A 27,860-nucleotide genomic window follows, 5' to 3' on the forward strand; every position below is an offset into this window, starting at 1 on the left:
ATGGAAATCTGGATACCTGGAGCCTATTCCCTTTGGGAGTTTGCGGCTCAGGTGACTAGGCAGCTCTTTTAGACTGGGATGTTGTTCTTTAACAGCAGGAAGAGAGCAAAGCAAAAGGGAAAGAGAAGAGGGAGGTAAGATTTAGTGCGGTGGAAGGCCTGTGATGAACAGGTCCTGTCATTCTTGAGGCTTGCCATTTGCCTGGTTTAACTTGCTCAGAAGCTCAAGCAGGTTGCTGCATCTGTCAGTCTGCCTAACAAGAACAGAGGGATATTATTTAACCATTTGTGGGCCTTTTGATGTCTTGCTTCCCTGTACTGGCAAAACAAGTACTGTAACTTGGCTTAAGCTTCTTCACAGCTAATACTGAAAGCCTTAAATGATTCCACATATATTTCCAGCAAGGGGCTTGTTTTAAACTATTGTGTTGTTTCTTCTGATGGACCAAAACCTAAACTACTAGGTATATACAGTAAGCAGTCTGATTACACAGTGTATATATACATATGCATATGGATATATAGTATAGTCCAGAATGAACATAAGGATCTTACAGAAGACTGGTTTTGTCATGGCATCTGCTAACTCTCCTCTTGGTAACTCCATCGATGCTGTCAGGGGAGCAGAAGTGGTATCCTGTGACCAATCAAGAACAGCAGCTCAGTTTTGAAATAATGAAATAGTTCTATTGCTAAAAAATAGTTTTTTGGGAAAAAGAACCAAGTGAAATACAGTGCAACTGCCTGGTACCACTGAGCTGCTGGAGTCTGAATCGGAGCTTTACAAATAGGAGGAATTAAAAGGAAAAAGACCTTATGATTTAATTTAGGCTTTTGTTCTTCTCACAAGGAAGCTTCAATAATTTAAAAATATTGTGATTTAATAGACCATTTTCAGAACTAAACTATTAAAGACCATATTCCTGGCATTTATGATGTCCTAGTTCAGCAAAGCATTTGGGCATATGTCACATAAAGCATGTGATTATATTCACTCTTCATTAGCTGTGTGCTTCCCCAGCCTTACTTCTCCAAAACCATAATCTTTTAGTAGCATAAATGTGTTTAAGTGCATTGACACTGAGGTTTTCTACTTTCTGGGTGTTTTGTTAGCCTGGAAAGTCTGAGGTGTATGTTCCATTCATTGTGCATAGCCAATTGTGTATAGCCTATGGTTTAGTGTGAGGTGTCCCTGTCCACGGCAGGGGGGTTAGAACTAGATGATCTCAAGGTCCTTTCCAACCCCCTAACTATTCTATGATTCTGAAAGGGGCTCGCAGATGTCATTATCTGATACAGAAACTATTGAGCAAATGGATGGTTGTCTTATGTCTGTGTATGCAGTCCAGAGGGTACATGATTTCACTTATAAAAGGGTTGTAGAAGCATATGCAGGCATGGTCATTTGAACAAATATTCTATCTTTGAGTATTAAAAATAATCATGGGCTTTAAAAAAGTATTTCTGGAAACTTTTAATGATCAGTTTCAGAACTGTCCCATTCTCCCCCTACTGCTCCCATCCCCTCACTGCTTTATTCTTGGGGGAAAGCATTTGGAGAGTGGGATTATTAAAAAAAAGAAAAAGAAAAATCATCCTTGAACCAAACTTGTGCAGAAAAACCTCCTGTGGTAATCAGCACATTCATCTGGGGAAAAAACAGAGCTGAGCTATTTATTTATCTTTAATTATAAGTGGTTAAACAAGGAGAATAGACTTACAGTTCCTACTGAACTTAAAAAGACTGTGATTTGTGCCAGCTAAAAATTAATTAGTAAGGAATTTTTAATTCCAGCATCCCAGGCCAAAAATTTATTCCTTGATAAAGATGTCCCAATGGAATAGAGTTATGAGATCAGATTAGAAGGAACTTCATAACACTTGAAACTTGTACTTTGCGCAGCAATGCAAAGAGCATGCCTAAAATGATTTGGTTTTGGTGTTGGAACATAAGCTCACAGCTGATCAGATGGGGCCCAGCCTGCCAAATGGAAGAACACAGGATTCCTGAATGTAACTGAAAGATTTGGAGGTGGAGAAGCATCAAGGGCTTTTTAATCTGGAGTATCAGATTGTTCTCCTGGAGTTGTTTGTGAACCTGAAATGATAAAATAGCTAATGCCATCCATTTGGGAAGATCATTAATTACCTGCTGCTGCTTCTCTCTTGCCTACTTGAAGCAGAGGGGCATGAAGCACTTGTGATAAAAGCCGTATTAGTTGTTTCTTACTCTTCAAACCTATTTTCCCTAATTCTGTCAGATTAGGGCATTTTTTTAGAGGTGTGGATAAAAACTGGGGAAGGCACAGTTTCACTGTGAAAACCCATGGTGAACGGTGATATAAAGTATTTAAGATACTTTTTTGTGAGAATATGAATCTTTTGGCTGATTGATTTCAAACATTTCCCCCCTCAGAATAATTTGCAACACTAGGGGAAAAAGATCAGAGACTTTAACGAAAAGTAAAATTGTATTAGTGTGAAACAAGTGCTATAAATATTAAATTATTTGCTTAATCTATTGAAATTGGGAGTGACGGACTGTCACTGTGCTGAGATATAAGTATATTGTGGCCAGTGAAATTCGTGTTGGTGACTTTGAGTGACTAGTGTCAAGCCTGCAGTGATGACACACAGTACAAGCTGCAAAAACAAACTGGGAAAAGTGCTGTGGGCACTTCACTAATGTGTCCATAGGATGGCACATTCATGAAGGACGTGGAAAAAAATACATTGTTTGACATACGTTAGTTGATTTTCATGTTAGTTATTCACCATCTAGGATTGTACCTTCATAGGGTTTTTCAACTGTTATTAGCTTAATCTTTAGTAGTTTTGCCTGAGTTTTGCTGCTTTATGTTGTTTTCAAATAGTGGTCACATTTCTACACAGACCACAGAGGTGATTTGTGCAAGAACTCCATGCATTGTGGAAGATAGTAAAGATAGAAAGAAACGTAACACAAAACTTGCTGCAAGTGACAAGCTCAAATGGAAGAGTACTCTAAGTATCTATGGAGCATGGCAGGTTTTAGTTTTGCTTTAACCCACACAGTTATTTTGAAGTTGATAATGAGGACTCCCAGTGACAAGATTGAAACCTCAATTAAAACAAACTTTGTGCAGCGAAGACCTTCCTATTTTGACTACGAAACCTGTAAGGCAATTGTTTTTTTCTAAATGGGAGAATATAGTGTGTCTAAATACGTTTTGCGAGGGTATTTTACATAGCCTGCTTTTGCTTTTAAATAGTAGCTTTCTTTTAAAGAAAAGTGAAGAATCTTTCCAGAAGGAAAAGAGGAGAAATGCCTTACCTGTCCCAGTTGATTCTGCATTAATAGGCTTGGAAAGATTCAGAAACAGCAGCCTAGGGTCTTGCATTGCCTGGCTTACTTCAGCTGAAATTTGCTTCTTTTTTTATTCCTGTGGTCTTTGAATGAGAAGAGAGAAAAAAAAAAAAAAGATGTTTTGACACAGAATTTGCATGGTTTGAGATGTAAATCAAAACCTTTGGCAAGACAGTTGAAGGTAGTCGCTATTTGGCTAACAACCCGATTTATTTATATGAAAGATGTTTGCAAATAAAGAGTATGGAGAAATCCACCCTTGAAATAATTTTATTCAGACTGGACGCCCATTTTGTATTTTTCCCCTTGGCTTCACTGAGGGAGTGTGTCAATGTGTATTTCCTTCTCCAGCCTTATCTTTGGCTTTTAATTGATCAAAGTTTTGATAATTGTTCTGTACTAGCTCTTTATTTTGTTGTTTGCAGATTGTCTTGGTGCTTTGAAAGAGAGAAGCTGCCTTTTTGGGGGGTAATATGGCCATGGGCATTGCTGTAAGCAGCTGATGGTCACTGAGATTGACCCTGTGAGGGGAGTGTATCTATAGCCCTGGAACAGGAAGGCTGTTCAGCCAAAATGACATGTGGAAATAGCTTGCCAGTGGTCTAATCCCTCGTCTTGTGAGAGTATCCTATGGCCTAGCACAAACATAGGACTCACAACACTCGTGCTGGTCACAAATTTGAGTATGAAAGCCATTTTTTCTGTTTCAGTAAGACCTAACTTTTTAATGTTGACATGTAAATGGCTTTGAGGACTCCTAGTTGGGTCTCCTAGTTTAAGGCATACCAAAAGTTTCTTGATGCTACTACTGAGTAGCCTACTTTGCATTATATGCATACTTCTGTAGGTGAAATTGTGTAAGAGTCACCACCACGTTGATTGTACAAGGGCTACCAAAGAGCTGTCGGAAGCTTTACCATAGCCACAATGGAGTGGCTTTTTTTGGCTGGAAAAATCCATAGTTGAGTCAATTTGATGAACCCTACTTTGTGATTGATCTATTCAATTGAAGAAGAAATGGGGAAAATATGTGAAATCTTTATGTTCTTTTTAAAATGTGTTCAGGAATTTGTTTCTGGTTTGGTTTTTGGGTTTTTTTTTAAGGACAATATTGTCTTACTTTAAGGTACAGCTAAACTTCGGTTTTAACAAGGTGAAAAAAATCAAGGTGCAAGATGCACCTTTTAAGTTCAGGTCTGATGAAATACTGCGTCTGAGTAAAAGGTACTTTTTCCATCTTATTTTTCATCACAGGAAAACAAACATGCTGAAAAAGCTGTAAAGCACCAAATGCAAAGTGAGCTTTGTAGAACATGAAGACAGCTCTAGCAACCACCAAAGTATGGTTTTTTCCGCTATTAGAACTGTCACCTGTGGAAGTTCAGTACTTCTACCCTCATCTCCAAACACAGGGAAAAATGGATCTGATTCTTCTTATGTACCTTTGCTTCATTAATACATTAGAATATAATCACTATGAAATTCCTCTTCCAAGGGTTCTTTTCTCTTGAAGTTTTATATTCATCCTTCTGGTCTGTGGAAAATATATTAAATTTTGGACTTGCTATTAGAAAAGAGGCTGTTGTGTTCTATTGTGGCATGTTAAGTTCTCAAAGAGTTAAAGCAGACAGCAGAATACATGTTTCCTGTAATGCCGGGCATGCTAGCTGACCTTTGCATGCAGTAGATGGTTTTCCATTTTCCCTTGAAATCAAGATATTTTAGTAGATAGTGTTTAAATAAATAAAATGAGGCTTCAAATTATGTAAAACCTGACTAATTATTTTAAATTAAATTACAACATCCACTTCAGCCTTCCTGGCATAATTCAGTTGTAATGCTCATCTGAGCTGTAATGTCTCTTCTGTGCATTTGGGCTGCTTGAATAAACTCCTGTTTAGTGTAATTTTTGGGTACGTGTTCAATGAAGGCAATTTTTGTATTTCTAAGCTAGCTAGAAGATCAGGTCCTGTGACCTGGAGAAAAAGGAGGCAAATCAGAAGGTGTACAGGCATGGTATTAGTTTCTAGAATGTATCTTATTAATTACATGTTAATGCACAGTAATACAAGGTAACTTGTAGTCTTCCTGTTAAGGGTGATTTGGAACTACGAACTTCTAGTTGGATATGTTTTTGTTTGGCTGCTACTAACTTCCAGAACGAATTTGAGCGAAAGCGAGCTTTCCCAATGCGTATGAACTCTCTAATATTTTAGGATCTCTTTAGTGAGCCAGCTTAGAATGGTTCTTTTGGTAAGGTACTTTGAAAAAGGGGTTACTGATGGAATCCACTGGGGAATGACAGATGTATGACAGCACATGCACAGTGATCATTTAAACAGTGGAAACATTTTTTTCTTAAGGAGAAGCTGGGTTTTTTCTCTCCTTGCTTTGCATAATTTGTGGTAGTGGGGGACTGCGTTCGTTTTTTTTTTTTTTTTTGGGTGAGAATTAAGGGGCAGGCTGGCAGGGGCGATACTGTTGTGGGTGTCTGTTACAGGCCACCAGATCAGGGTGAGGAAGTTGATGAGGCCTTCTACAAGCAGCTGAGAGCGGCCTCACAGTCACAGGACGTGGTCGTCGTGGGGGATTTTAATTTCCCTGATGTTTGCTGGAAGGACTACTCAGCAACCCAGCCACAGTCCAGGAGGTTCCTCCAGTGTGTGGATGATAACTTCCTCATGCAAATGGTGGATGAACCAACCAGGAGAGGAGCGCTGCTGGATCTCATCCTCACTAACAAGGAGGGTCTGGTCGAAGCAGTAAGGGTTGAGGGCTGCCTTGGTTGCAGCGACCACGAGATGGTGGAATTCAGGATCTTGTGTGGTAGGACCAGTACAATAGCAAGTAGAATTGCAACCCTGGACTTCAGCAGGGCAAACTTTGGCCTTTTCAAGCAATTGCTAGGGGAAGTCCCATGGGCAAGGCTGCTTGAAGGTAAAGGGGCCCAAGATAGTTGGTTGGCATTCAAGAATTGCTTATTCCAAGCTCAAGAGCTGAGCATCCCGACACGTAGGAAGTCAAGGAAGAGGGCCAGGAGACCTGCGTGGCTGAATAAGGAACTGCTGGGTATGCTCAAGTGGAAGAGCAGAGTTTATAGGTCATGGAAGGAGGGGCTGGCCACTCGGGAGGAATATAAGGCTGCTGCTAGAAGATGTAGGAAGGCAGCTAGGATGGCTAAGGCCTCCTTAGAATTAAATCTGGCCAGAGGGGTCAAGGACAACAGAAAGAGCTTTTTCAAATACATAGCTGATAAAACTAATACCAGAGGCAAGGTTGGCCCACTGGTGAATGGGATGGGTGCCCTGGTGACAGAAGATACAGAGATGGCAGAGTTATTGAATGCCGCCTTTGTGTCAGTCTACTCTGCCGGAGGCAGTCCTGAAGAACCCTGTACTCCTGAGACCTCAGATGAAGTCAGGTCACTGGAGCGGTTTGCCTTAGTCCATGAGGAATGGGTTAGGGACCAGTTGAGCAATCTGGACATCCATAAATCCATGGGTCCAGATGGGATGCACCCGCGGGTGTTGAGGGAACTGGCGGAAGTCATTGCTAGACCACTCTCCATCATCTTTACCAAGTCTTGGGAAACGGGAGAGGTGCCTGAGGACTGGAGGAAAGCAAATGTCACTCCAGTCTTCAAAAAAGGCAAGAAGGAGGACCCGGGTAACTATAGACCGGTCAGCCTCACCTCCATCCCTGGGAAAGTGATGGAACACCTTATCCTTGATGCCATCTTAAGGCATGTCAAGGATAAGAGGGTTATGAGGGGCAGTCAACATGGCTTTACCAAGGGGAAGTCATGCTTGACCAACCTCCTAGCCTTTTATGAGGAAATAACATTGTGGATGGATGATGGCAGAGCGGTGGATGTGGTCTACCTTGACTTCAGCAAAGCATTTGACACAGTCTCCCACAGCATCCTCATAGCTAAATTGAGGAAGTGTGGCCTGGATGATCAGGTAGTGAGATGGACTGCGAACTGGCTGAAGGACAGAAGCCAGAGAGTTGTAGTCTATGGGGCGGAGTCCAGTTGGAGGCCTGTATCTAGTAGAGTGCCTCAAGGGTCAGTACTGGGACCAGTATTATTTAATATATTCATCAATGATTTAGATGAGGGAATTGAGTGTACTGTCAGCAAGTTTGCTGATGACACTAAGCTGGGAGGAGTGGCTGACACGCCAGAAGGCTGTGCTGCCATCCAGCGGGACCTGGACAGGCTGGAGAGTTGGGCAGGGAGAAACTTGATGAAATATAACAAGGGAAAGTGTAGAGTCCTGCATCTGGGCAGGAACAACCCCAGGTTCCAGTATAGGTTGGGGAACGACCTGTTAGAGAGTAGTGTAGGGGAGAGGGACCTGGGGGTCCTAGTGGATGGCAGGATGACCATGAGCCAACACTGTGCCCTTGTGGCCAGGAAGGCCAATGGCATCCTGGGGTGTATTAGAAGGGGGGTGGTCAGTAGGTCGAGAGAGGTTCTCCTTCCCCTCTACTCGGCCCTGGTGAGACCGCATCTGGAATATTGTGTCCAGTTCTGGGCCCCTCAGTTCAAGAAGGACAGGGACCTGCTGGAGAGAGTCCAGCGCAGGGCGACAAAGATGATTAAGGGAGTGGAGCATCTCCCTTATGAGGAAAGGCTGAGGGAGCTGGGTCTCTATAGTTTGGAGAAGAGGAGACTGCGGGGGGACCTTATTAGTGTATATAAATATATAAAGGGGGAGTGTCATGAGGATGGAGCCAGGCTCTTCTCAATGGCAAACTATGATAAGACAAGGGGTAATGGGTATAAACTGGAACACAAGAGGTTCCACTTAAACTTGAGAAGAAACTTCTTCTCAGTGAGGGTGACAGAACACTGGAACAGGCTGCCCAGGGAGGTTGTGGAGTCTCCTTCTTTGGAGACATTCAAAACCCGCCTGGACACATTCCTGTGTAACCTTATCTAGGTGTTCCTGCTCCGGCAGGGGGATTGGACTAGATGATCTCTTGAGGTCCCTTCCAATCTCTAACATACTGTGATACTGTGATACTGTGTAACCTGCCTTAAACCCTTAAATCTACTGCTGCTTGTAGAGAAACAGTTTTTGCCCAAAACATGTGAGTTATCGGTCTGATATAAAGGATAAAATCTATAATAAATGTGGTATTTGATGAAACGGCTATTGAGTAAAAACAGTCAAGTAGAAGGTGTATCTCTGAGCCTTTTGCCTTAATTCATTCACGCAAAGTATTGCGTTCTTAAGAACTGGCCTGTGCTATTGCTGCTTACTCCTTACGTCAGGGGATGCTGTTGTGCACATAGTGCTGGTATAGATAAGCATGAAGGATTCATTACTTCATATATTGTATGCTTCTCCACTTCAGCTTTTTTCAGAAATAGCAAATTCAGTAAGGAATGAATCCACATGGCAGGAGAGAAGGAAAGTGGAAGTAGAGGCTTAACAATGAAAAACAGCTCACAGTTTATACTGGGAGTTTGCAGCAGGAAGAAGGAGATTCCAGTGAATCTGTGCTGTGCTACTAGCTAGTTAACGAATGCTCCTTGGTCTTTAAAACAAAGACAATTGTATCTGGGAGTGTAAATTCCAGATAAACTGCTTGATGAGCCTCCCACTTTGCTTAAGAGATAAAGGCTAGGGGAAAGGGTCCACTGAAACTGCATCCAGGCACAGTGCCTCCAGCAGTGTTTTCTTATTTCTTTCTTGTTATTTCATATTTTGTTTTCATCTAGACTAAGAACATTGTTGAAGTAGTATTTAATTTAATTACTGCCAAATATGCAGCGTCCATAATTAGTTCAGGTTCTATATATGTAGCTTTCTAGTCTGCCTGTTCTTGCTGAAGCTTCATGGGGTGCATAACTTCCTCAAAGTTGCTCTCAGGTATTAGGCTGTATGTATTTCAAGTGGAAGCAGTTTCTTGTTCTGCTGTACAATTTAATTAACTGAAGTAAACCATTAAAACATATGCCACAGAGTAGGGTTACACAGAATGATTTAAATTCTTTTTTCAAGACTGATCTATAAGCATGAGTACATCAGAACTGTACTAGATAACTCCACTGAAGACCTAGTGGATGTCCTGTGACTTGCATGATTCTGAAACTTCCTCTTCTGAATGGCCTATGACCCTTTGCTTTCTCTTTTCCTGCAAAGACATCAAAACCACAGGCAAGCGAATGGAAGCAGATGTGCCTTACGCCTCGTAATGTGTTGTACAGGAGGAGGAGCTGTAACTGGAAATATTTGGGGGAATGTCACAAGGGAACATCTAAGAAAGGAAATGCCACTACCCCCAAAATATGTTGGTTGTTGTTTTTGTGCAGTATTATCCAAGCTTTGCCCTCATGATCATCTAGCTCTGCAGCAATATGTTCTCTATAACTGCTAGATTGGAGCTAACAAAGCTTCCTGGGAAGGTTTGACAGTCCTGGTGTGGCCAGAGGTCAATAGCCCAGATCTAAGGGAATGCAGGCTATCATATAAGAGAGTCTGGTCACTGTTCCTAATCATATGGTGCAGCTTCAGGTAGTCCTGCAAGGAGCACGGAGCTGGCCTTGATGATCCTTATGGGTTCCTTCCAACTTGAGGTGTTCCATGATTCTGTATGCTTCCTGAGTCAGGAACGTACTTTGGCATTCTCTTTCAAGTGGGGTATTTCAACAGCTATATTAGTTATGGATGTAGAAAACCATTATTGATACCTCAAATCCAAACTATGCTTGCATATTAATGGACCATGAACACTAAAGCAGTATGGTGCTGTGCTGTTGTCTTATGAACTATGGTTTTCTTCTTTCTTTCTACAGTGTGTGTGCACTCTGTACCTTGTGCCTGTCCCACACAAGAGCTTGCTTTCCATGGTGGTCAGTTGACTGCATGACAACTTTTCTGCCCCTGCTCCATCATTGTGTCTGTGCTCTGAAAAAGTGTCTGCTTGATCTTGTCTGCTCCAGAATCATACAAGATTTGTCTGATTATTTAAATTATAATGTTAAATACTGTTCATCTTTGTATCTACATGAAATGAAGAAAATCAACAGGAAATGTTTGGTGAGGCTTGTCTCTTTTTGTTTCATTACTGTTCATTCTCATAGGATCTGTTGCAGCAATTTCTAAAGCCCTTCTCAATCTAACCAAACATTTCTTCTCAAGTTTCTCAGCATACCTGTCTTTGCTGCTGATGCCATCTCACTTGTTCAAACAAGCTTAGTGATCAAAGTTAATGAACCGTTGTGGTATGGGTTGAAAACTAGAAATAAAAGACCAAAGAATGAGAAAGACCATTTCTGTGCCCAGGAAATGTCTCTGCAGAGCAGATTCATAGCGAGGATCTTGACAAGACTCATGATGGTTTTCCTCCATTAGATAAAGCTCCAGCGACTGTCACCCTATTTTTTTTTTTTCCTCATGGTGCTTTCAGGCTTTTTGGGCACCTTCTCTTTATTTTTGTCTCTTGGCTTGTGTAACTGCTACAAACCCTCTTGGATTATTGCCTCTGCAAACATGCTGTAAGTCTGTCCTGCTTTAGCTGGTTCTTATTGCTAGTGACTTGAGGAGATGGTGTTAACCAACCTAAAATTAATTATTCTTCTTCATAGATTCAGCTGCTGTAAGCGCTTGGGTTTACTTTTCTCATTTCCTGCCCATAACTTCTTTTGAAAACCAAAGTTCTACTGTATGCTTTCCTACTGTAGCCTTCACTGTTCCCTTTTCAATTCTAAGAAAGTAAGTTGAAAAATTGTTTGGTTTTAGAAAATAAAGGGAAAGATTCACTAAATTGCAATTGTATAGCTAAGGTAGGGGTCCTACATCTTAGCAGCCTTTAACACTTAAAAAGGAGAAAGATAAAAATGAGCCCATGTTCTCTGATAATGTGAAGTATCTGTGGTACTAAAAACAGTCCTGCAAAACACTTACATGAATGATGCTCGCTGTGGCAAGTAGTGCAATTGTTCCCGATGCTGGTGAAAGGCAGTGGTCTGGCAGCTTCGAGGAATGAAGTCTTCTCTATTTATTAGCTGGGCAAGTTTCCCAACACACATCGCCTGGTCAGCCTCCTGCTTAAACCCTGGTCTGAAGAGGGAGGGATAAGCTTTCTCTCAGGATAACAGGCAGTTCAGTTTCCACAGCTCACATAATTCTTGCTTCTATTTGGAGTCTGCCAATTAGTGAGGAGGGAGAGAGTTTGCAGGAAACTGTAGCCCTAATCCACCAAACTCCAAACTTGCATCAGAGGAGGACCACCTCGCTGGGAGCAAACTGTACTTCTGCCTTCCACTTCCATTTTCACTCACACACACACCCCACCCCCCCCCCCCCCAAAACTGCTCTCTAGGAACAGCTTCCATCAGGCTAGAGGTTGCTTCACTTGTCGCTGGTGACAAACAGTGTAGCCTTTTGTCTCCTTACCCCAGGGCTTCCAGGCCTTCCCTAACTGAATACTTAATCCTCAAGAACAAGCATGGGTTTACCCAGTGGGCAAGGTCTGTAAGTCCAGCTCATGTTTACTCACACTCTAAAGTAAATGCAGAATCATTCTTAATGTTACTGCCTTCTGCAGTCTATGCTCATCCTTCAGATGAAGGCAGCCAACAGATCTGTTGTGGGTTTTTTTCAGACACGGGTCATTGGAGCTTCAGGACTTCCAAAGGAACTGACCCAAATGAACAAGACTCTGCCCTTACACTAAAAGAACCATCAGCGGTGCAAGATGTGATCCACTTTGTGGACAAGCTCCTGTGGCAGGTAGGACTCGTGGTATGTTTCACAGTTGTTTGTGAGCAGCCACCATTTGTGACAGCTGTGCACTACTAGTGATTAGACTGCAGGATGTAGATTTGTTCAGGATCTACCTATGGGTTTCACCAGGTACCAGCACCAGCAGTGTTGATAGTTGTAGCAGGAGTCCTGGCTGGCAGAAGGTGGCACATCAGCTGCTTGCATGAGCCTCAGTACCATGTGGAAAAACCTTGTACTCCTACCAGTACAAATCCCATGATTTGGTCTGATCGGGCCAGTTGGAGCAGTCAAAGCAGGCAGCTTTAGCATCTTCTGTGTAGGAGGCAGTAGGGCTGTGTGTAACATGGCCTCTGTTATACAAGAGGGATGTGATATGCTCTTCAGCCTACTGTTCCTGGCAGCTGTTATTTTAACTCAGGTAATGGACAAGGAGTTGACCATTACTGAGACTATGAACTGCACAAGCGAGCTTGCAGAAGTCAGACCAGATCTGGAGGTTTTCTGGCACCTTGCTAGTCACCTTTTGTCCTGCATCAAAGTGTACTTCATTGAAAGAGAAGTATTGTCTGAAATGTTGTCTTCTCTGGCTGCCAAACCGGTGGGTCCCGATGCACTTCATACAACTGGCATCTTCTGATGCAGCTTCAGCTGAAAGAGTCCTAGGGGGAAAGAAGCTCGGGAGCAATTCCCGCTGAAGCCGGGCGTTCCTCGTGGGCCCGGTCACCTTGTTGGACGGGCCCCACAACCGCGTCGAGCCGTGGGTCTCGGCGCAGGGGGAGGTCGGGCCTGCTTCCCGCGCCTTCCCTTCCCCTGTCCGCGCTCGGGGGCTGCGGGGTCTTCCGGTGTCCTCCCGGAGGGCGGCGATGCGGGGTGCGGGTGCGGGGGGGGTGTGCGGGGTGTGTGTGTGTGTGTGCGCGCAGCTCTCGCTAGCGCTGCTTGTGGTCACAGCCAGGCAAGCTCACATCCCATCTGGATCACGCTCGCGCTCTCCCTTCTGCTTCCCTACCATAGAGTTGCGCTGGAAACAGAAGATAGAGGGAGTGTAGGAGCTTCGCCATCTCCAAGCGATCTACATTGGGAAAAACATGGAGTCCGCTCCGGCAGCCCCCGATCCAGCAGCCAGTGAGCCGGGCAGCAGCGTCTCCGAGGCGGCCGCCGGCGCCAGGGACACTCCGGTGAACCTGGAGCCCGCCCGGAAAAGCGAAGCGCCGGCTTCGGTCCGCAGGCAGAGCTACTCCAGCAGCAGCGGCAGCAGAGGTAGGGAGACCTGGGGAAGGGGGAGGGGGCCGGGGGAGTGGGATCGGGGGTGGGTGGGAATAGGAAGAGGGGGGTACGAGAGAAGGGGGAAACGCTGCGATTTAATCCCCTGGTTTATTGCTCCTGCGTGCGGGAGCCGCGCACGCAAACAAGCCGCGCTCCTACCCCCCGCCGAAGCTTGCAAACTTTTATAGCTGCTCCTAATTGCTGCGGGAGGAGGGACGAATGCGATGGAAATATCGAGCGGTGTTTGGGGCTTTCCTGCCTCTCTGGGTTATTGCCTCCCGTCTCCGGGTGGGTACCGTGCCCCTGAAATTACATAATTTTATAAATATATAAAGCAGCAGCAGGAGTATTGGGATTGAAGGGAACAAACTTTTAAAGCTGCAGCGTCCTTCCTCCCCCCGTTCTCCCCCTCGTCTGTCTCCTTTTGACAGATTCTCAGCGGGTGCGCTGTGGCTCGTTGTGAATGGGGGATCTGTGATTGCGCCGGAGGGTTGCGGGTGACTTACTCTCCCGCGCGCTGTTTCCCCCCTCCTAATTCATTTAAGTGTATCATAAAAATCATTTTCCTGGCGGAGCGGAGGGGCTCAGAGCTGATATTTCTTGGAGGCGCACAACTTTGCGGAAGGTGTCTCTGCTCTCGTGGGTTCTCCTTCGCTTCCCCCGTGCTCCCCCCGAACAAACCGCTGCGAACAAACAAACAAACAAGCCAAGGAGCCCCCCTTTCCTGTCTCTTGCCCTTTCCACCTCTCTCCTGCCTCAGCCCGCGTCTGGGAGCCGCGCGGGTCAGCTCTGAGGCTCTCGGCTGAAGTTTGCCGCGGGCTCTGTCGTGGCCGCGCTGCCCGGCGGAGGGGCAGGGTGCGCGGGCCCCCGCTCCCGCCGTGACACGGTGAGGGGCGCCGGCTCCAAACACCGCCGGAGTTTGCCGAGACGTGCGAGAGAGGGAGGAGGCTGCCGCTTTAATTACTTGTAAATAATTTATGAAGCGTTGCTCCTACAAGGGGGGGGAGTGCGCTAGAGAGGCTTCGCTCGCTAAAATCACTTGGTGATGGGGAGAAATGAATTAAATAACGCGATGTCACAATACACACGGCGGCTGAAAGACGTGTTTGGCGGAGGAAAGTCCGTGCCCGGCGGGAGCGGCGGCCCCTCGGCGGCCGAGGCCGGGGCAGCAATGCCCGGCCGCTGGCGTGCGGAGCGCGTCCCTCCTGGGCCGGAGGGATGTGGGGATGTAGGTTGGAATATGGCTGATGATGTGTTGGCTTGTGTTTTACAGTATTTTTCCCCTTTTGGCCACACCCCCTCCCCCTTCGCAGGCAGCTTCCCACTCAGGGAATCCGCGTACAGTAAAAGCCATCGAGATGACACACGCCGAAACGTTTAATTAGAGGCTCTTTGCGGGCGGGGAGCGCGGTTCGGCGGGTGCCGAGGCGGGGGGGGGAGCGGGGCAGGGCCGGGCGGCCGCGGGCGTGTGCGCAGGGAGCATTGGGCTGCGCGGGGAAGGGGGGGGGGGGTATATTTAGACCTTGCGAGAGTGGATTTGGAATGCAAGCGCCTTATGTAACGAGGTTAATCAGAAACACGGGAGGAAATTTCTTTAATGTGTCGGGGAGTTTGGTGGATGTTTGCGGAGCGGCTGTAGTTCGCGGGTGTTACACAACGACAGCCCCCCCTCCCCTCCATCCTTCACCGGGCCGAGGGCTCCGGCGGTGCGGGCAGATGGTGCTGCCGGGGAGCGGGGCCGGGCTTGGGGAGGAGGAAGTGGGGTGATTTTGGGATCCCATAAATTATGTAACACTCGGCTGTCGTTCCTGTATGGATGCGAAGAGGAAAAGGGGGGAGGGGGCGCTTCGTAGACCAGGCAGCTTTGGTGGTGAGGGCGTCTTTCCTTCGCGGTCCGGAATTGTTTAGGCTTTGGTACTGCTAACCTGCTGACCCAAATGCCCCTCCTCTTCCCCCCCTCCCCCCGGGATTCGGCGGGGAAGGAACGGGAAGGGGGGGTCCGGCAGCGGGCTCGGGCTCGCCGCACGCGGGCGAGCACTGGGTTGTGTAACAGCCGGGTGGAAGAGGAAGGTCAGTGATGGAGGAAGGCATCCGTGAGCAGGCGAGGGGATGCTGTGGCTGTGCAGCCCTCTGAGGGAAATAAAGCTTCCGGCAGTACCTGCCTTGAAGGGCTTGTTGGGGAGGGAGAGGGGAGAAGGAGAGGGGCAGGGATCTGGAGGGAAGGGAAAGAAAAAGGAACTGTTTGGGTTCTTTCGGGTGATGTAATGAAGTTGGCAGAAAATACAAGTCTACTCCTAGAGTGCAAACAGTAAGGGAATGGAGCTGGCATTCTGCACTCATGTTGCATGAATTAGCGTATGGGAAGTAAATGGAGCTGTGCACAGCAGACCCACTGATGGTGCCTTTCTGATAGTTCCAACCTGAACAGGGAGAACTGTGTGGGAAAACATGACATCTTGGCCTCCTTGAAATTAGAACTTGATGGATTAGCTGTTAGGTGTCCCTATGGACTTGGAGATCTTTTTTTTCCCCCTTTTTTTTAAGCCTTTGAAATAGAATTTGATTTCTTGCCTTTTTTTTTTTTAATATATATATATATGGCCCTTTATTTACTATGACAACAGTGTGACCTTAATGCCTGATCAATATGGGTGAAATTATTTTTTAGAACAGCTACTTTATAAGCTTATGTATGTTGAGCTGTGTATTGAGTTCAAGAATGGACCTGTTTGGATGGTGATCCTGCAGTGTTTGGTAAGCTGGCAGAGCTGGACTTTGCAATCTCTGTGGAGGAACAATACAGATCTACAGATACTTAGATATAGGTACACGTGTGCACCCCTCTAACTGTAAAAATCCTTATTTTTGACTTAGCAAAGCTTTTAAACCACTAGAAAGATTTCCTTCATATCCCTTATTTTCATAGCTGCACCTGCAGCAAAGCTGCTTTGCTACTTTCACCATTTCCAATAACCAGTTTACAAAGGGAAGAAGCTGTAGGATATATTCTTAAGTGAAGCTTTAGTTATTATAATGCCAGCATTTCAAAACACCCCATTGCCTGATAAACAAACCTGTTTGGAGCACCAGATCCTTACATACCTTGATTTGTGTTTTGCAAGGGTTAGGCTGTTTGTGTTGCTGTGTCGAAAGCTTAACTGAAAGCATAAATTTAGGAGTTACCCAAAGCACTTTCAAATGGAGAATTGTTACCTGATTTATTTAGCATACAGGAGTGTGAATGCATACCTATGTATTTCCGGAAATAACCCACAGTCTGATACCAAAAGTGAGTGTTAGAAAATTGACAGTGTACATGGGAAAAGCAGGAAATGGACAAAAAGCCTGGTTTTTCCTCAAAAGGATATTTTTTTACTGTTGTCACTAATTCTTAAGATTTTTCTTAAGGGCAGTCAGTGTCCAGCAGGTTGAATTTCAGCCTGTGTGTGTTCTGCAACAAGGGCTTGTGTTTTGCCGTGGTTAGTAGATGGAATGCTTCGCTCACCAGCTCTGGCCCTGGACTGTGACTGTGAAGTGCCATTCGTTTCACTTTGCAGGCTTCGGCCTCTGTGGAGTTCTCCCCGTGCTGCAATCTAAGCCTTAATGTTCTACTCATCCCCTTAGAAATAGTCGTAATTGAATAAACGATATTTTAATAGAGAACTGTTGTCTCATTAAAAATGAAGAGTATACAAAACGCTTTTTAATCTGATAAAAATTGCTGGTTTTTGGAAGCGAGCTCTTGGTCTCAGTGGTAAGTCAATCGAGAGAGGATGTCTTGCCAAAAAATTTAACGGCAGCTCTTATGCACAGCAGCTTCCCATGATGTAAATATTTTTATGATGCTTTGTATTTAATAACAGAAACCTGCAGCTATGTAGGTGCTTGTTCTTGATTTCTCACTGTTGAGGTACTGAGAGTATTTGCTGTTTTCCAGAAGCCTTTGGAATTTATTATCTTGGCATCTATTCAGCCTGATGCTTTCTCTACTGATAGATGGGGGGGAGGGTGGGCTCACTTTTAGTGTTTTGTTTTAGTCTGGGTGATGCTCCCCAAGTGAGGATGTGACATCATTAATAGTGACATCAGTAGGTTTGTGGTGTTCTTGTCTTTAACAGATCCTTTATTGCTAGATTTTCTCCCTTTCTGGATTTAGCCTATTCCACGGAGCAGAGTCACGGTACAAAATTGCGTGTGTTGTTTTCAGGAGGACTCTGAATTTTATAAATCTAGATGTTTTCTGTAGATGCCTTTGTCATCACTGAGGGCTATTCTGCATGCACCACTGATTTAGTCCTATTTTGGTAAATGATATGTGCTGTGAATCCTTTAAAGGACAACACTGTTTTAAATGCTTGCAGCACAGGAGCAGTAACAGCAGCAGTATGTTTTTCTCTTAGGAACAATGCCGCTCTCTTACTTCAATAAACCGTAACCTATTCTCTTATTTTATTTGCTTGAGAAACATCTCAGGAGCTCATAAACCAGTATGTAAATACTGTTCTCATTCAAGCAAATGCTGTAATTTTAGTAAATAAAGAACATGTTTTGTAATGGAGATTAATGGGCTGTGTGACAATTTCAGTTTGGGGTATAGCAATGAGTTTGAATGGAAAGGGCAATTTCAGCTTTGGGAGGTTGTCTCATTTTTTCTTTATTTTCTTTTTTTTTTTTCCCCCCCTTTCTCTGAGTATTTGTTTTCTAAGCTACAAAATGTGTGCTGGGGAGAATCTGGAATGGCTCAGTTTATCTCAGTGGATTTAATTGGAGAGCTATCCTTGTGAAAAGAGAAGGGAAAAAGCCAACTCATTTTACATTACTGTTATCTGTATCACTCGTGAAGCTAATGCATGAAGAGGTGATCTGTTCTCTGCTGAAACATTTTGGAGTGTGTTTTCAGTGACACACAGTTGTAAAAACAGGTGTGGAAAATAATAGAAGTCAAACTAAATAGAATTGGGGGTCTATCTACGTGCACAGGCAAGTCTGGGTGCTGTGTAATTTAAGGGTTGTCTGCAGACTCTGTGTTTCCTTGCTACTAAAGCCCAGGCCGTTCACAGGAGCTGTCAAAACAGAACAATACACTTGACATAAGACCTTCCATTTCTGAACTGCCAGGTCGTTGTCACCTCTGCTGTCTGTCCATCCTAGACCATATAGCTCTAGGCACCTGTACCATCAAAGACTTGCTGTCATCTCGGTTCCTTGGGGCAGAATGTTGCGGAGGGAGCAGTGGATGCTTCTCAAGTGGGGCTGAATATTTTCTGTCACAGAACAATTACAGCAAGGCAGATTCTGTAGTGTTCTGAATTCCTGTGGCTTTGGTGGAAGAGGAATTTCCTACAGGTAGGGTGTTGGGGAAACTTCAGGATGTGTGGAACCTTCCCCACTTCCTATGTGGATTTGTGCTCTCTTGTTTTCCTCTCATTCTATTTTCAAGTATCTGGTGTTTCACCTATTGCTTTGTAGCCTTGATCATCACTTCTGGAACTGTATTTTACAGAGCTATTTCAAGTTTCAAGGTTATACACACACACACACACACACACACACACACATATATATATAGTTTTAAGTTTATACATAGGTTATATATATGTAGTTTTAAGGTTAAGTATCTACCCAGCTGGCAGACATGTCTCCTCCTTAGCTGCACAGATTCTTACAGATACATAGGCCAGGGCCCTGCAGAGCAGAGGCTAAATCCTCTCCCCTCCCTAGATCCATGCTGTACAATTCACTTCATAGATGAATCGAACTTCATTTTAAGGGTTTTAGCTTTTTCGGCCCCAGTGTTCTAACAGGAGGCTCTTCCACAGCTTTGCTCTTCTGGTGATTAGAAATCCTCTTCTCACTTTGAACTAACTATGCCCACGATCAGTTGGCTCGCTTGCTTCTTCAGTGTTGGTTACAAAATCTCCTTGAACTGAGAATGATGAAGAGGCTGGTATTGTATTTTGTGATAGCTGAGCTAACATACTGAGCTCTGTTCTCTGACTCATGGTTTAGCACTTCAGCTATCTACTGTAGATGGTCTGTGCTGATAGAAACCTGAGACTAGCTCGGGCCGTATGTCACGAGGAGTTAATTGTCTAATTTCTTGAATGTAAAGGTTGTGAATTATTCTTCATACCCTTATCTGAAGTCTCATCGAGGTGTGTTTCATTCTCGGCAACAACTGAGCTCTTCAGAGACTAAATGTATTAGGGTGTGTACTTTTCTGAAGGAATGGTGGGGCTTATTTTACAGCAGTTTAATCTACAGTTTAGCCTCACTGCACTGTTCATTTGGAAGGATCCCCAGGTGTGTTAAATGCTATCAGGAACCATTTTGCTTATTACTGACATCTAGCCAGTTCTTGTGTGGAATCTGACATCTGTTTAATGGTGCTCAGCCGTGCTAAGCAGATCAGAACAGAAAGTGAAGAATACCATACCTGATTGAAACACTCAGAGGGATTTTAGATACAGATAATATAATTATCTGCATTGGAATTGGGTCAAACAGCTTTATTCCTGTAGAAAATGACTAGATATTTTCAGTGGCTGTGTATGGTAAAGAAATTGGTTTGAAATACCTTTCTGAAAATGATACCCCCAGCAGTGGGATAATCGAAGATCCTGCTGCCTACCCTATTGTGATCACCAGTTGCCTATGATCAATGGTTTCTTCAGGTATTTCTAGATGTATTAATTGTTTGGTCCCATGCTGGTCTGTGCAATCTTACAAACCAGAGGGAACCACTGGGATGTTGTAGGTCTTGCTTCGTAAAGCAGATTCCTATAGAATTGCTTCTTTAAATAGTGAGTTGCACTGCTGCACGTGAAATGTGTTCATGTTTAACAGACCTTTTACGAATGACTGTAGGGGATCTGTTGACACTAAGCCAGTAGGGATGGAGAATGTGGGTGCCACAGTCTTGTCTTTCTTTTGAGGATATTGGGAAGTATGGGGAAAACACATCACACTTTTCCACTTGTCTTCAATTTCACTTCCCATATAATCTAGCAAAACAGAACATAAACAGATCTGTAAAAGATGTAAAGGAACATAAGTTAAAATTCATGATCAACTGCATGTACATAAATGTTCCAGTAATCATGACCAACTGCAGAGTCTTTCATTTGTAATTTAATCTAATAATTTCCATGCACTTCTAAAGGAACACACTATGAAGCTGGCAACTTCTGAGAAATTGCTGTGCTGTTACAAACAGCATTTGAGCTGGCATTATAACAGCATGAGAGATGGCGAGATGGAGAACAAAGTTAGCAGTTGAAACTGAGCTGAAAAAGATTGCTAGCAGAATGTGGGAAAGCAGAGTTGGATTATGATGACCTCCCTTGTAGAATCAAATTAAACCTTTTTAAAGGTTTTGTGGAGTTTTAGTCTGCAGCCGTATTATGTCTTTACCTCGCATGGGTACATGAGATTAATGAGGCAGGTGTAGTGATCACGGAGCGAAAAGCTGTGAGGCCGCTGTTCTTTTTAAATGTTTCATTTTGTACAGGCTGTGGGATATTTACAGCACTAATTGACAATATGTCTGTGTGCTTGAGTTCTGCAACTGTTCAGATGGATTGGAAGTGTTTTAATACGGAAGCGATGGAAGTGAAAACTCCTGAATGCCAGAAGGAGGTTGAACAGAGCCCCCCCCCTTTTTTGTACTGCTTGCCTAACAGTCCTTAGGACATGCTTGTCCAAAGAGCTGGACTGTGTGAAGAATGCCAAAGATAAGGCCAAGGAGGCTGTAGCTGAAAGAATAAAACATAAATAAAAACCTCAAAAAGCAGAGGTAGACCATTTGGCACAAGTGCTATCAAGTACGCATGCTACAGCAGTGCCAACTCCTCACATAGGAGAGAGGAATTTTTTTCCATAGTTATGTGGAAGTGTATGCCATCCACTTCTGAAATACATATATATATGCAAAACTGCAGGCACCGTGGGGAAGACTTAAATTATGTATTAGTCGAGCTTGACTTGACTGTTTTGGCACTGAAGCAAGGTCTGTTAGATACAGTCAAGGATAAAACCAAGGCCAAGGCTTGTGAAATACAGATTATAGGTTTTATTTTCTTCCTGTCGTGCAAGTGTGACAATACTTTAAAGCAGGATTTCCCATCAGAGTTTCTCTTCAAAGGTGGAGGTGGGTTAAAAAATGCCTTTTTATGAACCAGTAGATGACTTTAGCAAGGTCTATTCCATATGCAAATCAGTTAGAGGGCTGTGCTGCATTACATCTGTTAACTAAGGGCAGAAAGGTGAGGTTTAAACTAGTCCTTAAAAATAAGTCTTGAAATTTGATAAAGCAAGCTAAAATACAGCTTTTGTTAATACTTTACTGAAGTCAAAAACTGTCAGCATAAAGCATCTGCTAAACCCTGTGTATGTTAAAAAATAAACTAAAATGAAACCGATCTCAAAGGAAACTAGGGCATATCAGAACCCTCCTCTCTCTGCGTCATACTTCATTTGTGTAATCTTCAGGAGAAGTTTTGTTAGTCATTTGTGTTGTCATCATCGCAGTTAGGAAGGGTCCTTTATTGTCTGGGTTGTTAGAGAGTCCTTTAAAAATCTAATGAAGTATACTCTGAACTATTAACATCAGATGTTGAGTCATAGTGTTCCTGAGATAATAAATGTAAAAGTCTGTTAGCAAAAGCAGCTCTTTCCAGGGTTAATGTTTGGAGGAATAATGGATGAAGGTGGTGTACTTTCAGTCTCTAAGCATTTTTGCCCATCCATCAGTGGCCAGGCAGTCTTTTTACTTTGAGAGGCTTTAAAAACCAAACCAGTAAGTCATTGCTACAGACTTCATTGCCCTTCAGCATTCCTACCATTTGTAATGGTGTCGTGGTTTAAGCCCCGGCTGTAAATTAGAACCGCGCAGTCTACTTCCCCCCCCACTACTCCCCAGAGGGATGGGGAGGAGAATCGAAAGAATGTAACTCCCACGGGTTGAGATAAACAGTCCAGTAACTAAGGTATAACACAAATCACTACTGCTGCCACCAATAATAATAATGATAAGGGAAATAACAAGGGAATAGAATACGATACCGCCCGCCGGAAAAGAGAGCCCGACAGAAAGAGGACGTGCCCTTCCGGGTAGCTCCCAGTTACATCCCCTGGCATGACGTGCTGTGGTATGGAATACCTCTTTGGCTAGTTTGGGTCAGGTGTCCTGTCCCTGCTTCCTCCCGGCCCCTCCTCCTCCCTGGCAGAGCATGAGACTCACAATGTCCTTGGTCAGTCTAAACATCGGTGTTATCAGCTTTGTTCCTAAGCCAAAAGTCAAAAACACAGTGCTGCAATAGCTACTAAGAAGGAGAAAAACTGACTGCTACTGCTGAACCCAGGACAAATGGTTTATTGTTTTCTGGTAAAATCAGGTGTAATTTAAAAACTGAAGTAATCTGATTTTCACGAACATGAATCTGCAAGAGATCAGGTTAAGGTCAGGCCTATGTTAGCAGCATGGAAGCTACCCTTGGCTACTAGAAGAGTTCTGCTCTACTGACAGAAGACTTGATCCTGTGACAGCTTCTATGGATGTTTAATACTAAGTGTTGTGAATGAATTCTGTTGATGTCGGTGGTACTGCTTCAGTGTGCAGAGCTGAGGTGTCTGTTCAGTAAAGATCAAGGGAGGACTGCTAATAATCAAGACCTGCACTGTGAAATTTGTAAAGAAAAATGTGAAATTCTAATACCAATGAAAATTACTGAATTTAACCCTTGTTTTCAAGGTAGGGATGGCTGGGTGAGTAGCTGTGATTACTTTGGCAGGTATATTGTTACCCTGCTATAATATTGCTTGTAACATCATACTGTGGCTCTGTTGCTGGAGAAGGATTTGTCCATACTTAAAAACAGCTGTGAGGAGATAAGCAAGAATTTCCTCACGTACAGAACCTGAGTTGCACTTGTCTGTCACTGTACATGGAATGTGTTTGCTAAGATTACTTCACGTTTAATTTTTTTTATTGCTGAAATCCTCACTCTGTTCTTACAACAGTCAGGAAGTCTCATCTGTCTCCTGATGGAGAGAAGGGAGTGAAAGGGGAACAAATTGTAGGGGCTTATATGCAGAAAATCTAGAAAGTTGACTGTTGAGGTGACCTGGCTTATTGGTATTTATCTCTGGAGGTTGGCTAGTTGTCAACATGAGTTTATGCTGTCTTAGCTGCTTCTAACTGGGTTTGATCATAAATGAATTCTCTTCCTTTATCTTTTTTCCTTGTTTTCTTGGTATATTACTAGCAACCTGCTCTAGTGGAAGGTCGGGCCTGTCAGGGGGTTGGAACTGGATGAGCTTTAAGGTCCCTTCCAACCCAAACCATTCTGTAATTCTATGATTCCACTGTCCCTTTTCATTTGCTCCTGGCTCTTAATTCATGAGAAGTAGCACTTGTTTGGTTTTGGTTATTTGGGTTTTTTTTTTTAGCATAATATCCCACTGAAACGGCTGCGTAAGGTTAGCAGTGTCCCGAAGATGCTCTAGTGTGACAAGCAGTGTAATGTCCAAGGCTATGCAAAAGGACAAGGGAAGACTTTTTTTAAATTTTTTTTCAAGTGAAGCAAAATCCTTCCAAAATTTCAACATTTTATTAGATTTCCCCAGCAGTGCTTGCGTCTCTAGAAACAGGCTCAAGGATTGCTGCCACTAAAATCTTTCACTGCAGTCCTCCAAAGAATGCTCCCCATATAACATTCGCCTTAGACAGGGTGAGGACAAAAGGCTGTGGATAAAGCTAGGATCAACAGAGCACCTGGGTTTAGGAGTAGCCACGAGCTTCCATTAGGAGCCTGTATTTAGTCCCAGTGTGTTCAAATGGCTGACTGGCATTCCCAAGTCCACCTTCTTGTTGGTTCCAGCCCAGTTTTAAGCCTGTAGAAATGGCTTGCCACAGACCTCTGCAATTGGCATGTCTCCTCTGAATTTCTTCCACGAATCCTTTCTTTTGTTTTCCACAGCAGAGGTTCAAAGCAGAATGTCTTCAGGGATTTGAGAGCAAATGATCACAAGTGGCGAGGTGGGGACTCGTGCCAATACACTGAAAATATTTGGTTGCATTACTTTTCTCTGTACACAGCAGAACGCACACTGGAAGCAAACTCTGCTCTGGAAAGGCAGCAATAGAAAATGTAAAAACAAACCCAGAAAGGAAGTAAATGAAGCCAAAGGGGGAGCAGGGTAGTTTTGGGTAATGAACAGTAAAAGAAACATGTGGCACTTAAGGAAGAAGTGTAATGAAAGGGCACAAAGGAAAGATGACTGATTTGGAGAACAGCCTGGAAAAAAAACCCAACACATTTGGAAAAGGCCTGGAGTAGTGGGGGAAGCCACGGTGTCTATTGAGGGAGGGAAAATACTGCTTTACTGCCTCCGGACAAGTCCTATATTGATGTTCTGTGATCTTGTCTTACTATGGAATGTAATAAAATATATTTAGTGCATGGTGGGGCCTGAGACAGTTGCCTCTCTCAGACTTGCTTCAGCACCCTATTGTTTCCCACGAGCTCTGACTAAATGCTTTTGCCATAGATGTTGTGCTAATGTGTTATATGAATTATTTGTCTTATCTTAGTGCTGTGAAATTAGAAGCCCTTTCCCACAGTGTGTTAAGCAGATTAAAATGAAAGCCTGTTTTTATGGTCCAGGAACAGTGCAGATGTTTAAAAGAAGAAAATAAAAAGGGAGGGAAAGAAAAAAAGATGTGATCTAACAGTGGGACACCATGAGGAGCTTAATGAAGCAAATGCATTTTGTCACCTAAATTGTGAGAGAAGTTCCCAGCTTCCCTTGAAAAGGTTTATATTTTTTCCTTGGTGCCTTAAATCCATGGGGAAGAGCTTGGGATTGGTAGTTTCTACAAGAGATGATACCTTTTGTTGTTGTTGTCTTCTGAAACGAACTTTGTAGGCAACAGTACAGTTCCTCCTTCAAAACCTGGCCAGGGACTCAAGGGCTGTGCTTACTTTCTGGCAGACAGCCCTGGGACAGATTTGAGCTGTTCTGAAAAGCACTAAGCAGCATATTGGAGGCTGCCACTGGCTTTGTTTTCAGTAAGAGAAATTGCTTTAACAGGTAGCCAAGTGATGGCTTTGCACAGGTACACATGAAATTCAGGGTTCATGTTACTCTGTCTTCTGAATTCCTGTCTTGTGTATCTGTCCCTCCTACCTGCTGGGTCGAATACATTTTAGTTACAGCAGTATTTTATTTCCACTGACTTACTCTAATCTTACTGTCATAATGTTTTAAGACACTTTATGGGATAACTACTCCTCTACCTGTGTGGTTATTTGTCACATATAATGTCTCCAGCTATAATGAAATTATTGCAGATATGACATATGCTTAAGATAAAAAGAGTGTCTTACTGTGTTTGTGCAAAAGCTTAATTAAGACATCACATGTTATTGTAATATGTATTTGAGAGAGGGCAGTATTGGTATAAGAGAGCATTGTGCTTTTTCTGGGCTTACTCCTATTTCTGTAGCTTTCTCATTTATTTCTCCTATTTCCCTATGCAGAAATAAGAAATATTGCTACATCAGTAATGTTGCCCCTGGGGCCTCTTGAGATTGTGATCAGGGTTGAGAAGTCATAGAAATGTTACGGACTACACTGTATGGAGTTTTAGGCTGGGATGCATTGAGTTTGAAATAACAAGGACAGAAAAAGGCAGGAGATGCGAGAGAGTTGACGTATTATTTTGCTGTTTGTGGAGGAAGTTAGCAGCACGGGGACATTGAAGTGCCATAGGAGGTACTTCAGGGTTTGACTTTTTACTTCCTATAGAAGGAAGGGGTGGGCAGAAGTCTGGCGTTTTTCTGGCTGTCAGTGTTGGAGGAGGAGGAGGCAGCAGCTGTGCCTGAAGGCTTTTCCTTCTCATTCTCTAGCATCTGCTCTAGGTGTCCTTTCATAAGACCAGCTCTGTGCAGCCACGTGTCCCTGGGGTACCTGTGTGTTTTGTCAGCACAGGAAATGAAAAATTCACACTCTGTCACGGAGACTGCGGTCTAAACTGCTGGTGTGGATGCGGCTATGGCAGCAGAAGGGAGCATTTATCAGTTTATCCCATGATGGAGGGAAGAGTGTAGCAGTGCCAGTGTTTGGGGTTTTTTTTGTGGTTAAAAATTGTCCTCTGTCAAGCTGCAGCCTGTCATGCTGGAGATGGTGAGGGCTGGGGAGGATGGTGATGGTTTTGGTTTTGTCAGATGTGTTAGCAGAGGCTCTGCTGTGCAGGCAGTGATTACCAGTCTGCAGGAGACTGTAGGGATCTCTGGTTAGCCCTTATCAAGGGGCAGTTATACCACTACTGGTCAGTGGAGTTATGTGGATTCATTCATATGAAAGACTTCAGATCCCCCTGCAAACTGCACACTACGGTTCTGTGGTGTTCTACGGAAAGATTTTGCTATGTGTTACATATTAAAACATTGAGAAATCAGTGGTGGTGTTCGGGGGGAAGCAGTCTATCTTCTTTTGGTATAAATTCTTACCTGTTGTGAGCAGTTTCTTTGGTGTATCCTGACCAGACCAGCACAGAAGAATTTAATCTTGTGTAGTGTCTGACTACTGGAAGCACATTTAAGTGTAGATGTAAGCAGTTGAAGGCTTTGTGTGATGCTGACATTTCTATGTGATTTTTTCCCAGAAAGGTAAATATTTCTCCATCACTGGTTCCAGTGTGGTGTTTTCTCTGTAAACACACTGCTTTTGAGTTTCCTTTTTATATTTTTCCAATGTGTTTCATTTTAAGCAGAGACCTGTAGCTGCTGGATGTTACAGAGAGGAAAAATCCTACACACATAAGCCAAGAATACAGGGAACAATTAAGTTACATTAAAATTGAGACATTTTACATTTTTAGTATTTTTAAGGTAATTTAAATTTAAAACATAGTTTAGATTTAAACTGTATCATGAAGCTGTTCTGTGTTACTTTCACCAGCCTTTATTAGTGACTAAGCAGTCTACTTCTCTCCTTTTAGAGGCTTCACTTTTATTTGTAATTTGTCTTCTAATTTACAGTTAATAGTAACATGGCAATCACTCAGTTTTGCAGAACCAGCCTAGACTTCTAGCACTGTGGAGACACTGCTGATACAACATAAAACCACATTAGTCAAGGCACTGCCATAATATGTCAGTTCTTCACATTTTCCTGAAGGACAATTTGGAAGAAAATAAATTCCTTTCAGTGGCACAGATGTGGCTATGAATCTGTTTTCTATCGTAGGTGAAATATGCTTCTGGCTATTTCAAATGGGAAGGTGTCTATTCCTTCAGGTTTCTTGAAAACCTCACATGGTGAAACTGGGAGGATGTAGTTGCAGATGTGATGTGTTTTCTTGAACATCACATTTGTTCATCTGGATACAGGTGTCCACAGAGTTACTGTGGTCAAGGGTAGGACAGAGTGCTGTAGTATTCATACTACATATTTTTTACATTGCAAGAAATGAATTCAGTTCATTGTCTCGGGTGAGAGTTCTGA

At 43.5% G+C, this 27,860-nt stretch overlaps 1 protein-coding gene across 1 annotated transcript in view; it reads left to right on the forward strand.

Annotated features, from left to right (window-relative positions):
• Window positions 1–13,171: 13,171 nt before the first annotated feature.
• RORA (RAR related orphan receptor A) overlaps window positions 13,172–27,860 on the forward strand; it is a gene marked incomplete at its 5' end in the record, with an annotated part of 347,719 nt that continues 333,030 nt past the window's right edge. The window contains one exon of the mRNA XM_080626591.1: window positions 13,172–13,343. Coding sequence (XP_080482717.1) covers window positions 13,172–13,343 — 172 coding nt within the window. The remainder of the gene's footprint in view (window positions 13,344–27,860) is intronic.

The sequence above is a fragment of the Psittacula echo genome (assembly GCF_963264785.1).
Source record: "Psittacula echo genome assembly, chromosome: 10".
NCBI classification, from domain to species: domain Eukaryota; kingdom Metazoa; phylum Chordata; class Aves; order Psittaciformes; family Psittacidae; genus Psittacula; species Psittacula echo.